At 41.4% G+C, this 15,992-nt stretch overlaps 1 protein-coding gene across 1 annotated transcript; it reads right to left on the bottom strand.

Moving 5' to 3' along the window:
* Positions 1–615: 615 nt before the first annotated feature.
* ireb2 (iron-responsive element binding protein 2) lies at positions 616–15,618 on the bottom strand. The gene is made up of 22 exons (XM_014995821.2): positions 15,291–15,618; positions 11,062–11,145; positions 10,815–10,980; positions 10,581–10,718; positions 10,250–10,492; positions 9,535–9,604; positions 9,240–9,423; positions 9,020–9,159; positions 8,750–8,921; positions 8,230–8,330; positions 7,294–7,410; positions 7,054–7,213; positions 6,756–6,891; positions 6,242–6,326; positions 6,006–6,162; positions 5,005–5,129; positions 4,826–4,930; positions 4,593–4,735; positions 4,068–4,215; positions 3,783–3,905; positions 3,089–3,274; positions 616–3,009 (listed from the first exon to the last, which is right to left on the bottom strand). Exons 1-22 carry the CDS (start codon positions 15,313–15,315, stop codon positions 2,851–2,853), a joined length of 2,967 nt encoding a protein of 988 aa, XP_014851307.2. The 5' UTR covers positions 15,316–15,618; the 3' UTR covers positions 616–2,850.
* Positions 15,619–15,992: the final 374 nt, after the last annotated feature.

Below are 15,992 nucleotides of genomic sequence, written 5' to 3'. Positions count from 1 at the left end.
TGTTTTTTTGTTTGCTCTACTTTTTGTATGAATTAAGTCTTTTTAATATGGGTGCTGTTAAATATTCAGATTTTCTTATGAGCTAATAATTTGTAAACACCAAATACAGGTGAAATCAGATATCCACAAACACTGTATAAAAATAAACTTTTAAAAATCCCACTGACAAATCAGAATAAAATTCCCCCACTTTAATATGTTTTTGAAGACATTTGAATAAAAAAAAAAACTTGGGACATTTACACACCAGTACTAAATGCCTTCGAGCAATTTGGGGAAACTCAGATAATGTCAATATGGTGTCCAAGTTCTGTGTGCAAGAGATGAATGCTTTGCCACAAAATGTGTGCATCAACCCTGAAATAAAAAGTCTTACGAGAGTGAGACGAGTCCTGAGCAGATTCTTTTGCAAATGCAAACAAATGGAGCGGAAATGTGTAAATATTTTAATTTAAAAATTGAAATAAATAAAAAAAATCTCATTATTTTGACATTTAGAAATACTTTCAGTCATTCTAACTAATGTAAAAAGACAAAAACGGTTTCATGCCAAATAAATGCTCACTTAAAAGGTCATAAACAAAGAGACTCCACAACAGCACTGCTCAGAGACAATTAAGTGTGTCATCTTTGCCATTTATTAAAAATTATTTACATCAAGACGTACTGTGAGGCGGTTCACTGCCCTCGCCCCCGGAACATTTCACCCTGCGATTTAAGCAACTCGCTCGGAACCAGGCGGCAAACCGGAAACAGACGATGAGCTACACTTCCCGTTATACGAAACGGGGAGATAAATGCGTTTAAAATGTCTTCACGAGGCACCAAAACAGCAACAAAGAAAACATGAATCATTCTGGCAGCTGGTGATGAAAAGAAAGCATGTCCACGTTTCAGACCGCTCATTAAATCGCACGATGACACACCACTGTGGAAATAATCAGCAACACAAACGGCGGCATTAACTGTGACATGTGTCGGTCTGGAGCGTCACGCAACATTTGGTGGGTTTTTATCTTAAACACCTTTAAATCCTTAAATCAGTGCTGAAAATCTGTTGTTTTCCATAAAAAAGCCCCCTCTGACAAAGAGGTTAAAGTGATGTTTACCGAATGAGGTCGTTCTACGTCACGAAGGACGCAGAAACAGACAAAAAGCTGCAATTACACCCGCAGCCAAATCAGTCATTATGGCGAGGAAAATGTTCTTAAAGCGAGACTTTTAATGAATAGTGTGGGATTTTGGAGATTTGATGATTGGGAGATTTTGGTGAGACTGGTAGCTGCGGAGTGAGCGGATCAGATCAGTTAGCTCCTGATCAAGTTTATGGACATGGACGTCAGGATGATCTTTCATTAATTCATTTCTACCATTGTTGCCTTTTCTTGCGGTCAGGGATCGATCAAAATCATTACAACACCCACAAATGGCCCCCGAGCCACACTTTGGACATCCCTGCATTAAAACACAAAACATTTTTTGGTCCAGTTTCTAGTGCAAATATCTTTGTACGCCTGAAATAAGACAAAACTAAATTACAAGGAACTTTTCAGCAAGAAATAGGAGCTTGTTTTAAGTAAATAATTCCTTAATACTGACTTTAAAAAAAGCAAAAAGCACTTAGAACATGGGTAAAATTTCTTACTGCAAGTGAAACAAATATACCAGTGGAACTTGTACTATTTAAAATGAACAAAGAATTATTCACTTATTTAGCTCATCTTTTGCTGAATCATTACTTTGAAACTAATTTAGTCTAATCTCAAGTGTGCTGAGAGCATGTATGTTTTTGTAGGGCAAAAATATTTAAATTGAATTTGGATGTTTTTTTTCTTTTCCTCCAAGTATACAATGCACCATTTCCACAGCATGATGCCTCCACTACCATACATAAGTCTTGTCATTAAGATCAAAGAGACCAATCTGACCATAAAGAGTTTCTCTGATCCGTGCAGAGCTGATAACAGTTTGAGTCAAATGGATGAAAGTTGAAGATAAAGTTCTGCAACAACAACAAGCTCACATCAGAACTGGTTCTGGATTGGTCAAAGTACATTAGCAATACTGATTGGACCGGATGTCCACCCTGTTGAACATTTGTGGGTGATGCTTAAAATTTATCAGCATTTCTGGAAAGATGATGCAGTCAGAATGACTGCCAGACTACAACGAAAAAAACTTCACAAAAGGACATTTGACAAAATATTAGTGGGTGTATGTAGATATATTTTAGCGTGCACGTACACGTTTGACCAATTGGACGGTAGAGAAAACTGTGAATTATTGTTTTGAAAAATAAAATCGCTGGTTGAATGTTGTATTGTTGACCCACCATAAAAATAAAAAGCCAAACTTCTGACCAGCATTGTACGGGTGAAGAGTATTAACACACAATTGATTTCATCACAAAACTGTTATTTTCTGGAAAATACCCAATTAAAGAAACATCACCAGCACAAGAGACGATTCTGCTCCGACGGAAAAAAAAAATCATGCAGAATTCTGATATTGGAGGGAAAAAAAATCAGGTTGCGATGAAGTGCTCCATCTTAGCTTTCCAAAGCGGTGTTGGCTACAGAACAGTCAAATGAAAAACCTCCAGAGTTCTCCAGCAAAGAAACACAAGACAACCACGTTTACAGGCAGTACAGTCTCCACACACGGTGAACGCCGTCGTTTCTTCTTCTTCTTGGGTTTATACTTGTGAGCAGAAATGCTGACGTTTGTGTATTAACTTAAAAGACGCTCACGCTACAGGTTTAAAAAAAAAAAAAAATGAAAAAACAAAAAACGGACGTTCCAAAAGTCTGAGGACGTAGAAGCGGACGAGACCGAGAACCGGCAGAGGATTCAGACTGAAGTCAGCTGCTGTTTGCCGGCGGCGGCGGCCGGTCCGTTTTCCACCACAGTCCGAGCGACGTACCTCAGAAGCCCCCCGTGTTGGAAAAAGATAACGTCCACCTCGGAGTCGAACAGCGCCGTGACGCTGAACGACGTCCCTTTGCTGGTCTGGAGTGAAAAAAATACAAAAGGAAATCAGTGAACTGTGGAGATTCCCAGAGACGCAGATGCGGCTCAGATGCCTTACCCTGACGGTGAGCTGCTGCCGCGGCCGCAGGCTCTCCGGCAGCGCCACGCTGAAGCGCTCCTTCCCACTCAGCTCCAGCGTGTCGGCGTTTTGCCCCGACACAAACTGCAGCGGCATTATGCCCATCCCCACCAGCTGGCTCTTGTGGAGCTTCTCAAAGCTCTCGGCGATGACGGCACGGACGCCCTGGAGAAAAAAAAACAATTAATCATTTGTTAGAATGGCCCAGTCAAAGTCCACCTCGGAGTCAAACAAGGTGGACTCTGAGGTAGACTAAATCCACCTAAATCCAATTAGAAAATGGATGTTCACAAATTATTTTAATGTAATTTCAATAATATACAATCAACATTCATGGTGTGTAATGTTAAAGTATGACTATAAGTGTGTGTACGTTTGTACCTTGTGGGGACCATTTTCCTGACACTACGTTGTGGGGACACACTGCTCCTTGTGGGGACAGAAGCCTGGTCCCCACAAGGAGAAACACTGTTTTTGGGTCAGGGGTCAGATTTAGGACTACGGTGTGAATTGAGTTTTGGTTAGGGTTGGGATAAGGATAAGGGTTTAGGATGTAAGTCAATGGAAAGTCCCCACAAATATAGCCACACAAACATATGTGTGTGCGTGTGTGTGTGTGTGCGGGTGGGTGTGTGTGTGTGCGGGTGGGTGTGTGTGCGCGTGTGTGATTTACCAGCAGGTACGGTCCCTTAGCTACCCAGTCCCTGGAGTTTCCAGAGCCGTAGTCTTTTCCTGCCAGGATGATGAGGGGTGTGCCGTCTCTCTGATAGCGATCAGCTGCCTCAAACACATCCAGCTGCGCGCACACACACACACACACACACACACACACACACACACACACACACACACACACACACACACACACACACACACACACACACACGGAGAACAATTGAAACTGGACTCAGGCTGAATCAACATTTACATGGACTAGAATGGTTAGGTTTCCACTCACAGTCTGGCCGGAGGGAATGTGCAGAGTCTTTGGGCCTGGCTTGCCGATGAACCGATTGTGGAGCTTGATGCTGGCAAAGGTTCCTCTCGTCATCACCGCGTCGTTCCCTCGGCGAGCGCCGTACGAGTTAAACTCCCGTGGCGTCAGCCTGGAGCCGAGGAGACACAACGTGAGAGTTCAGTTCATTTGAAGCGACTTGGTGAATGAAAAGCTGCCTGTCACAATTAGCAATACATCAATGACACGCTGCTAACATTTGATGCTAAGTGCGAACTACGCACTGACACTTTTGCCTGTTTTCCCTGTCTAAGCTTTAAGATCATTGTTTATTAAAAAGCAATTTTTAATTATTTTTATTAGTTGTTTTCTATTGTTTTATTTGTTTTGGATATTTAAAATGTTAAATGTTTATAAGAATTTAAAGTTTATTCATCTTCTACCATTACATAGAAAATGCTCTCAAAACAACTTCTGGGACCATTTATCGTCCAGAGAAACCAGCCCATCAGCTGGTCTGACACCGACCGTTTGCTCTGCAGGTACTTGGCGGCGGCGCTGACTCTGGAAATGCTGCCGGCTGGTGAGATGTGATCCGTGGTCACTTTGTCTCCGAGGAACAGTAAGGCGTGAGCGTTTTCTATCGACTGGGGCGGAGGAATATCTTTACTCTGGGATGAAAAAAAAAACGATAGAAGAGGTGAGAAGGCGACGGTTGCTGCGATGCAGGAATAAGCGCCGGCTCTGATGGAGGTACTTACGAGTTTGCTGAAGAACGGTGGCGAGCGGATATACGTGGACTTGTGATCCCAGGGGAAAACCACCGAGTCTGGACATTCAATCTTGTTCCAAAACGTGTTCCCTTTCTGAAGGAGAACAAAAGTGTCACGGTTTGCATGCGCAGCAGGATTTATTCAATAACAACAGAACGGGTTCTGACCTCCATCCTCCTCCTGAGGTCCTTAAAGATGGCGGAGATGACAGTGTCCTCCTCGGTCTGTTGGACTTCCTCTCTGGACGGCCAAATGTCACGAAGATACACTTCCTTACCCTCCGAAGTCCAGCCTGTTCAATTTGAAACATAAGCTGAAAATCAAGCTGTATTTGCAAGAGCTTTCCAAGGGAAAGCAGAGTGAACACAAGCCTTGAAGAAGAAGAAAAAAATCATATCCTTTTTCACATTTTGACACTTTTTTAGGTCATTTTTTCTTTGCTAAATTGTTCAGACTCAATCAGATTGGATGAAGATCCAAACATTTCTGGAACAACTTCACCTGCTCCCGAGATGCACCAGAGAGGGACGAGGATTGGAGCTTTCCCTTTCATACGGCACTGTGTCAAACAAACCAAACTAATTGACAAACCTGTCCAGCCCCCTCGTCTGTGGAGGAAACAACACAAAAACCTCAGAAGAAGACGCAAGTGCAAACTTCTTCTTTGCAAAATGTAAACAAAAATGGAGTAGCGTCATATTTTGGCTGTTGTAGGATTTCTCTTTTGTCTTTGGCTAAAGTCCACAAGACATGTCTCCTGCTAGCACAAGACACGTGCATTTGTTTGGGTTGTATTTACCCAGAATGCCGTGCTCTATAATCTACTTCCTGCTTTTAGACTAAAATGTTTCATTTTAGTTTCATCTGTGTAAAAAAAAAAAAAAAAAACAGAAGCAAAGAAATATTTCTAAAAATGACTAAATAATTCCAGAACTTTTCCAAAGCATCTATGCAGAGCAAATTAAACGTTTAGATTAAAATACAATCAGATTGCTGAAGATAAGTGATTTTTTATTTTTACTTCGTCGGCAGTTGAGAGGTGACTAAACAAGACGCTGAATCCCTTCCTGCTCACTGACTGTAATCCGACCAAATTCCTCAAATCCCCGGCTGATCTCCAGCTTCTAGACAAACAGCTTAATGGAGCTGCGGGCGGCGCTCGTCTCACCTAGAGGCTCTTTCTCAAAGTCGATTCCCACCGTGCCTGCGATGGCGTACGCCACCACCAAGGGAGGGGAGGCCAGGTAGTTGGCGCGCACGCAGTCACACAGGCGGCTTTCAAAGTGCCTGTTGCCAGACAACACACCGCAGGCCACCAGGTCCCCCTGAAACGACGGACAGCAGCGTAGAGTCTGAGTGAGGGCAGACGGAGAGCGGCGTGGCAGCGGCGGCGGGGGGAGTTACCTTTTTGATGGCGTCGACTACGGCTTCTGGTAGTGGCGCCGTGTTCCCCACGCAGGTGGCGCAGCCATAACCTATGACCTCGAACCTGTCACATGATCACAGCCATTATTTATGCAACTTTGATTCATAGTAACTTTAATGTTAATCAGTATATTCGATGTGTAATTGATTTTAATGATGGTATTTGACTGGATGATGTTTTTATGGTTTAAAGCACTTTAAACTTCTCTGTTACTGAAGTGAGCAAAACAAATAAACTTGACATCCCATAAAAGAAAAAAAAAAGTTTTATCTTTGTTTTCTTATTTTAAAACATAAAAATAAAATGCTTATAAAAGTTACAAGTTCCCTGCAGTATATTATTATAAAATATGTTTAGGTGATTGAATTATTACATGAGTTTTATTTAACCAGCTCGAGGCTAAAACCTTCTCTTTGAGATGTAAAGTGTAAATATGTAACTGAAACCTGCTGATGTCATTTCCTGCGCTGTCAGTACGTAAAAGCTGCTCACCCCAGCTGGTTGAAGTAAGGCAGGACTCCACTGGCGTTGAGGTAGTGGGTGACCATCCCACTTCCAGGAGCCAGGCTGGTCCGGATGTAGGGCTTGACGACGAGCCCGGCTTCCACGGCCTTCTTGGCCATCAGGCCTGTCAACGGCGAGGAACAGAGTGAGCGAAGCCGAGCTGCGACCTTCACGAAAAGTGTTCTCACGCTATCTGTGTTGTCTCCAGCTCCCATCGCCTTGAAGCTGAGCTAAACTTTGCTGAGAAGACTAAACAGTTCACGTCTGAATTTAAACTTTGGCATACCTGCGGTGAGCATGACAGACGGGTTGCAGTTGTTGGTGCAGCTGATGACGGCGGCGATGACCACGGAGCCGTGCGCCAGCTGATACTCCTGACCGCCATGCAGGAAGGGGATGCGGACGTCCTGCTTCTCCTTGGAGATGTGGAAGCCTTTAAATCCGACCTGGGACAAGAGGAGAAGTTACTGGGAAGCTCTGCTGCCTAGCAACAGGAGGCATCAATAAGTACTCCCATCCAGGTCACCTTCTCGTTGAGGCAGCTCTGGAAGTCGTCCTTCATGCTGCTGATGGCCACTCTGTCTTGGGGTCTTTTGGGTCCGCTTACGTGGGGAACCATGGAGCTCAGGTTGATCTCGATCACCTGCACAAACATCGCTAGCTTCAGCGGAGCTCATTGATACGTCTTCTAAAACGCTTCAGACAACACATTTAAGTTGACAGAGAGTCGAGCACAAAGGAAGACAGCTCATCTAAATTAGAATACAATTTTAAAAGTTAATTCGATTCAAAAATTACAGTGTAATATATTAAGAGTTAATTTCTATGAAATTTAAAGGAAATGGTTTAAAGATAATGAAAACCCAAAATAATGTTTCTCACTAAGTCAAATTAAGATTTTTAATAAAAAGCATTAAGCAGTAGCAGGCAGTCACTATAACAAACATGTCCAAAACGTTTATGTCACGTTTTTTCAACATTAGTCCATATTCTACTAACATTGAAAAAAAAAATCCAATTGCAGTGTTTTCATTAAGAAACAATTAAAATGTCACATGAAAATGTTTATTCATAGTTAAACACGCCACGCCGTCCTCCTCCTTCTACTACTTCCTGTTGTCTTCTTCGACTTTTCCATCAGTAGTGATATACAGCTGCTGATCATGTGACTCGTGTGGCGTGACAGAAGCGTTTCCATTGCAGTTCTGTGAAATACACTAATTTTGATAGAGCTGAAAAATCACCTCATTCTAGCGCCAAAGCTTTTTAACAAAAAACTGGAGTTTTTTCAAAATTGGCGACTTTTCATTAAGCAAATACATTTTTAATTCCAATTTTCACTATTTTATGGTCCTCAACAGGCCTTTGCTAAAGTCTTTAGCTGCTCACAGAACAGAGGAAATAAAGTGTCACACAGGCTGACTGCTCCTTTTCCCTTTTTTGTAATCTGATGTGAAATTACCTCTGAGAACTGAGGATCTTCTGAGGATTCTTCATAGCTTCGGAAAAGATTTACAGCCTTCATGTAGGACTCCAGTAATTCAAGCTTTTCGTCAGTAAAATCTGGAAGGATGAATTAAAATACATTACAGAAAAAAACGGGACATTTCACACAAAATCCACATTTTTAGCTCAAATACATTTTGTTGTGTACGACTTGTAGTTTGTGTTAAAATATCGTTGACGTCTTTTAATTAATTTTAGAATAAAATGTTTCTGCAGCGGTAGATAAATGGATTTCTGCTGTTAAGCTACATAAATAGCTGAACAGATAAAGTGTAACACTCTGACCTGGAGGGGGCGGGGCATGAAGTGCCTCATTTGCATTTAAAGAGGCGGTACCAAAACAAGTTGCTCTCAAACGCACTTCAGCAAGCAATGCAGTTCCTATTTAAATAAACCCCAACTGAATGATTTAAATATGAAAAGGACAACGTTAAAAGCCTGATATGTCCACTTTAATTGCTCCTCGTTTTACTCACTTGTCTTTTTAAAGTGCTTGAGTGTTACGTGGTCGACGGGGAAGAAGCTGACGGTGGCGTTGTATTCTGGACACATATTGGCGATGGTGGTCCTGTCAGGCGCCGACAACTGGGAGACACCTGGTCCAAAAAACTCCACAAACTTCCCAGAGATTCCCGCCTGCCGCAAGTGCTGAGAAAACAAAAGACCAGAGAGATAAACCCAAAGCTCAGAGCGTTGTTATCTGGAAGAATTAAAGCTTTTCTGGTTGAACGATCCTAAAAAGGAACCTTTGTGATGCCGAGGACGATGTCGATGGAGGTGGCCAGCGGGTTGATGGAGCCCACCAGTTTGCAGCCCATCACCTGAGGTAGGGTCAGCGACACCGGTTGGCCCAGCATCACCGCTTCAGACTCGATTCCTCCGACGCCTGAAGGAAATCGTGAAGCCAGTTACTGATGATGCGGTCTAAACAAAAAGCTGAGAAGCGTCGGTGAGAAGAGGCCGTACCCCATCCCAGGATTCCCAGGCCGTTGATCATGGTGGTGTGGGAGTCGGTGCCCACCACGCTGTCGGGGTAGATCAGTCCGTCGCTGACCTGCACCACCCTGGACAGATACTCCAGGTTCACCTGGTGGATGGCGCCGACGTCCGGAGGAACCACATTCACATTTTTAAAAGCCTTCGAACACCACTGTTGGGCAGACGAGGAGAAACGTCGGTGCTCAACAAAGAGTCTTGTCCAAATGAACATTCATTTTATCTTCTCTACGGGAAAATCCAAACACAAGCGATGTTTTGGTACCTTAAAAAAATGAAGCCTCTCTTTGTTTCGCTGCAGTTCCATTTCCTGGTTCTTCAAAGCCGTTTCCACTCTGCAGAAAAGATTAAGTAAAATCCACAGTGAGCTCCAAAACGGAAAACATTGAGAAAAACAATAACATCTACATCACCTTGCCAGTATGCTTAACATGTGCACGACCTTTGAACTTTCCCACATCGAAATGAATAACAGGAATCCTCTCTAATGCCTAATTTAGGATAATCTTGCTCTCATATTTTCACTGTTGCTGCAATTCTGCAAGTATTTTAGTGGGTGGTGTGTTTAGGGTTATGAACAAGTGTTTGTTTTCTGACACACACACACACACACACAGGTGTGCGCGCACGCACACACACACACACACACACACACACACACACACACACACACACACACACACACACACACACACACACACACACACACACACACACTTAGTGTTTTGGATGTAGCCTCAACAGAGCAGAGCTGAGTTGTTCTTTCAGCAATTGGCCTTTTTTTGAGTCTGTATTCTCTATTTAACAATTATTTACTAAATTTGTTGATGACTATTTCAATAATCAATTAATCGCAATTAATCGAATGAATCATTTCAGCCCTAGTTCAAAGGTCACGAGTACTTCTGCAAGCTCTTTGAATCTAGTCCCATTGTTACACAGACTGAACCAGTCAAACCCTCTGACTGATGAAGACGTACTCAGAAACGGGCTGCAGGTGGAAGGGGCAGAGCAGGGGAGTGTTTTCGATCTGCTGGACAGAGGTAGGACGGCCCGACGAGGCGGGGGGGTCGCTGCAGGCGGCCTTGCTGCAGGAGCCCCGCTGGCCCCCGCAGTGGGAGCCACCTCTGGACGGAGGCCGGGCCGCTGTGGACCGAGGAGGAGGAGGCTGGCTCTGGTTGGAGCTGTCGCCTCCACCCGGGTTGGGAGCGTTCTGTATGGCGCTGGTATGACAAGGATCGATGGTTAAAAGGAAATAAAGACCGACGTAAGCAAACAAAGGTGGGATTTCTTTTCAGTTAATCAACAAACCATTTGCTGTAATCGATTTGCAGCGAGTGGTCTACAATGAGGTCCGTGGGGCATTTCGGGTTGACTAGGTCGGGGTCGACGCCATGTTTGGCCACAGCGTCTCTCATAGCTGCCAGGTCCACCATAGCAGGAATACCACTGATACACAACAACAACAAAGAAAAAGTTTGTTTTTTCTTGTTCCCAACAATCGCTTTCTTCACAGCTGAGGAATTAAAAAGTGAGTAAACTCACGTGAAGTCCTGCAGAAGGACTCGAGCCGGGGAGAACGGCACCTCTGCCTTTTCCTGCTGCTGCTGCCAGTCCAAGATGTTCTGCACATCCTCCTCTTTCGTGAAGAAACCGTCACAGTTGCGAATCGCCGCCTCCAGCAAGATCCGGATGGACAGCGGCAGTTTGTCTGAGTGTCACAAAATAAAGAGTTGACTCACCAGGGGCTATGGCCGACGTTACGACAGATACGGCGCGGCGGTGAACTCACCGTATCTCGGGTCGCCTAATTTACGTGGGTTGTAGAACTTGATACCATCTGGCAACGTGTCGATCAGATGGGCGTACGGGTGCTCTGAGGAGGACAAGTTAATGCTCAGACCAAAAAGAACATTTAATGTCTTCTAGTCATTAAAAAATATCACTGAAACTCTTTTAAATTCTTTTTTTAAACAAAGAATCATATGACAGCAGTAACAGTGTTCCTGCAGGTTTCACCAACTCAAATTTAGGGCATTTTAAGACCATTATGAATAAAATTTAAGGCCTGTACAGAAATGTATAAAAGAAAGATTCTTCAGAGTTATTGCAGATGGTTGTGATATCATGTTGCAAAGACGAACGTCGCCCAGTCAAATTTACACTTACAAACAAAAGACACAAGCTAGCTATTAGCAGCTTGTTACCTCATAGGCCACAGTGTATGAAGATGTCTCCACGTGACTCAAACTTCTGCCTGACAGAAAAGTCCCGTGAAAAAAATACTGCATAGAATATATAAGAATAAATAGTTCTGCCACGACCAAATTTGAGACCTGTGATTAATTTGTTTGAGGCCATCTTTGATTAATTTAAAGGGGCAGTAATATGTTTTCCAGACACCTAGTACCATTTTATGGCATAGTCAAGAAACAAAGTTATAAAAAATGCTATATATACCAACTATGACTTAAAAGGAATTTTATTCAGGGCTTTCCCTAGTGTATTATAAGCCTGGCGGGCCACCAGGCTTTACTTGCTCCCCCACGAGGCTAAGCGTCATTTGTTTATTTTAAATTAGTTTTTTTTTATACACCAATAACATTGACAGTAAAGACAGGATAAGATGGTTTATAGTTGACTTGTTGGACTGCCGTCTCCTGCTCATGCACCTCTGAATTTTTGTAACTTCATTTTTTTAACACAAAACATGGTGTGCCACTGGTGGACTGTCCCAAGGCCTCCAACACCAGGCTTAGCAGGTTTTCTGGGGGAAACCCTGTTATTAATTTATGTAACGCCTTGAAATTGGACCCCTGTATCTTTAAAACTCCTGCTCTTTCTGAAACTCTGCCTTCAGGAAGTCAACACAACATAGCTCCTCTATTAAACCTTCAACAACATTTTTACCAGTGTTACACTGAGAAGAAGCTCCTATAATGAACTCAAGTGTTCTACACATGTTTGCTAATTGCTGCTGGCTAGTCTAGGAGCTGAGTGGGGGAGTTGCTGCTCTGGCTGCTCTGTGAGGCGGAAACTCGGGAACTGCAGCTCAGAGGTGGAGCTGCGATTCGAAGGGAGAGCGAAATCCCTCCAGGCAGTTTGCACAACTGAATGGTTGCCATGGAGATTAAAATATTTCTCAAACATGAATGAAAGAATCAAAGCAACGCTCCAGGTATGTTTTTGATGGTGACATCATGCAACGTTATAACATGATGCAAAGCTAATACTACCCCTTTAAGACCAACCATCTAAAGCATTCAGAGCATCAAACTGTAAGTTCATCTCCTCAACTTTACCACATCTATTGTCAGATCACACAATACACGGATGAGACCTTTCGCCAAGAAGAGACACAGCAACAACACTGCCTGCTTTGTGCCGTTTAAGATTTTAAAAGCTTACTGACTCAAACACAGAAGCACGTATGGAGGTTTTCATGTTATTGTTCAGAAATGTAAACAGACGGGAGCCACATTTCTGCAAAGGAGATAATGAGCAGGAGGGACGGACACACTGGGGGGATTCCTTATCTCTGCAGCATTTCCTGAAAACAGACTCAACAATATGGTGGAGTTGCAGCATGACGTATTGACACAGGTAAAGGCTGGTTTACTGTATCAAGTTAGGCAGAGGTTTTAAGGAGTTACAGGCTAGAAATTAAATTGGACTTCATATTCACCAGTCTGATTAGAGCAACAATGTTTTCAAACTTATGACGGAGTTGCATTACTGCAAAAAATAAATTGTACGAGACGAGAAGAATTAAGTCATAATAATACAAGAAAAAAGGTGTTATGAGGAAAAAAAAAGTATATTACTCAGAATAAAGCCATAATATCAGTGGATTCAAGTATTAATGTTATGACAACTCCCATGCAAACAAAATGGAGAATGTTTAAATTTCTGTGGAGCTATATGTCATATTTTAAGACGTCAGCCTCAAATTATTGTCAGTAGCAGAACTTTAAAACATGTTAACATTCTGACTTCATTCGCATAACACTATGACTTTATTCTCGTAATATTATGACTTTATTCTTATATTTAAAAAAAAAAGTACAAAAAAGTCTTAGTCTGGCCCTATTGATCTGTCATAAAAACCACAGTTGGAGAGCAATGTCAGTCGAGCGGCTGACTGCTGGCTACCGGAGCAGATGCCACCACTAATCATACATGGTACGGATTACATTATTAGGTGTGCAATAATCAATATAGAACAAGTTTAGCAGACATAGTAATATTTGTTGCTTTTGTTAGATCATGTTTTAAACTACAAACAGTTTACTCAAAATTACTGTATCTAACTTTAAAAATCTCAGACGTAAGATTAGAAAAGAGCTGTAAAAACAAAAAAGCTTAATTTCCCCCGTTAAATGAAACATAATTACTGTTAGATTAGAAGAGAATACTTCTTCTATTCTGTTAATTAAAAGAGACCCTACCGTCACCTGAGAAAATTATTATTCTCAAAAATAGTTCATAAACAATCTTCATCTTTTTATGTTTAGTTTCTCTCTATGCGACAGCCTGATTTAACATTAAAATTCCCTGTCACACATACAGTATTGTGGATTTTTACAAAATACTGCCTTGCAGGTATGTTCACTGGCTATAAAACGACTCTATGCAAATAGAGGTCGTCACAGATAAAACCAATTGATGGATACTGGCTACAGAGCAGCAACAAGAAAAAGAATAAACACAGTAGAACCAGATTAGTCTCACGCTTCAGTAGATGCAAGAGTGAAAAAGAAAAACAAAGTAAAATAGTTTCCTACTCAGTTTCCATGACAAAATCACATACTTTTCAGACTAAATTTGATTTAATATTGAGGTATTTTAACAAGACTTAACTATATTTGTATGGCAGAAATTTCTACAATGGTAAATAATTTAAAACAAATCATTCATATTCCTGTCAGTATGAGGAGATGGTTGGATAATATTTAGACAGTTGTATATGAGGTAAAGTTTGGAACTTCAGATCTTCAGAAAATATATAAATCAAATTTCCTATTTGTTTCCTTCGTAGGAACCCTGAATGCCACACAGTGAAGCCAGGTATGGACTCTACATATTTACCACATAGAAACAATATAAATATTCTGCATATAACCATTCACTGTTGAATCTTATGTGTTATTACCAACATAGATATAAATACAGATGCTACGGTAATAGAGTAAAAACAAAAACTGTATAACCGAATCTAGGTAGCAGCACCACAATGTGTATACAGGTGTGTAATTATGTATTAGTTTTCGCGTTAATAGTGTTATAATAGGTAATACTGTAAAGCAGTAAAATTAAGAATTGAGTAATAATGTATATGAGATACAAACATTGATAAAGCAGGGACTTTTCTTTACATAAACCTTTTGCTTGTTGTTAAATATATTACAATTTTGAGTTTTTCACTGGCTCTGGTTTGAAAGGCCGATTTTTTTTCCCCAGCAAATATTATAACACTAAACCCAGTCTCTTCATAAATTATGTAATGACTGTAAACGGCCAAGGTAAAAGTGTTGTGTCCCAGGTCTTCATTAGAACATCTTAGCATGTTTTCATAATGACAGGGTGAGGAAGAAAGGTGCAGAGCTAGCCTAGGTGCGAGCTGCTAACATAGCCTCTTATCGTAAAGCACACTTGCGCAGAGCACTTATCGAACTACCGGCTTAACCTCTTCTAGAGATAACAAGAACCAGCTTAGTTATAAAACAAAACACAAGCAGAAGACATTTAGGTAAAAGTCGTGGCAAAGGCATCAAGAAAGAGACCAATGGGTTTCGCCTTTAGCATTTTCTTTTTTACCATACTAGCTGTCATATCTGTGTTATCGCGTTAGCTACGTGCTGCTAGCTTCTCTGTCGGGGCCATTTATATAACGTTCACGTGAAACAGGCCGAAGTTCTCCTACGAGCGAAGAGTTCGTTTCAGAACGGTTTTTTTCGGTTAGTTTACGCGCTGTAGCCACTCATAGTTGTCCGTAGAAGGTTCGTAAAAGACTCGTTTTACCTTTAATTGTCGCATTGAGCGCCATGATGACTCCTGAAATCAACACTGGCCCCTTCTCACACTGCACAACCAACCCAGGGCTGACCAATTACAAAACAGCAAACAGTAATGTAACCAATCAGAGTACAGAGCTCCTCGGTCACGCCCAACCAGAAATTTGTAGTAGAATAAACATAAAAAAAAAATTAGAAACTATCTGGATAAAATAAAACCCATGTTTTTAAGAAATACAACAGAATTTGTTAAAGGTGAGAGTTGAGATACTATCTTATTATTATTATTATTATTAGGTAATAATGCCAAAATACTATCTCACAGTAAGATTACATTCTCCTCAGTCATAATAATAAGATATAGTCTCTGTCACTAATTAGCTTTCACATTATCATGAGATGCATAACTATAAAAGCAAAGTCAAAATTTTGAAAGGGCGTCTAGTAGTATTTGCATAGTATCTGGTAATAATGAGATAGTGTGTTGTTATTATTATGTATTTATATAATTATAATTTATCTATATCATAATTATTAAGTATAAAATTAGGATAAATTATAACTACAAGGTTCATAAGTGAAAAATATTGCTAAATAATTACGGACAACTAAGCCAAGCCACAAATATGAGATTCAAATCCTTTCGCATCAGTGTCACAAATGGCTTAAGACGATCATAAATAGCACTGTGACTTTAAAAAAGTGTTGC

The sequence above is a fragment of the Poecilia mexicana genome, unplaced genomic scaffold (assembly GCF_051168715.1).
Source record: "Poecilia mexicana isolate PSO_F unplaced genomic scaffold, ASM5116871v1 scaffold_6, whole genome shotgun sequence".
NCBI classification, from domain to species: Eukaryota; Metazoa; Chordata; class Actinopteri; order Cyprinodontiformes; family Poeciliidae; genus Poecilia; species Poecilia mexicana.
The sequence above is the reverse complement of the archived record's forward strand: the minus strand, read 5'-3'. Positions and strand labels throughout refer to the sequence as shown.

Bases quoted from the DNA above. Each gene is read 5' to 3' on its own strand.
- ireb2 (XM_014995821.2), bottom strand. From the start codon at position 15,315: ATGGCGCTCAATGCGACAATTAAAG. The intron at 10,493-10,580 runs GTTTGTTGATTA...TTGTCATACCAG, and splicing joins CAAATCGATTACAGCAAATG to CGCCATACAGAACGCTCCCA. The intron at 6,163-6,241 runs GTAACTCCCCCC...CCGTCGTTTCAG, and splicing joins TAGTCGACGCCATCAAAAAG to GGGGACCTGGTGGCCTGCGG.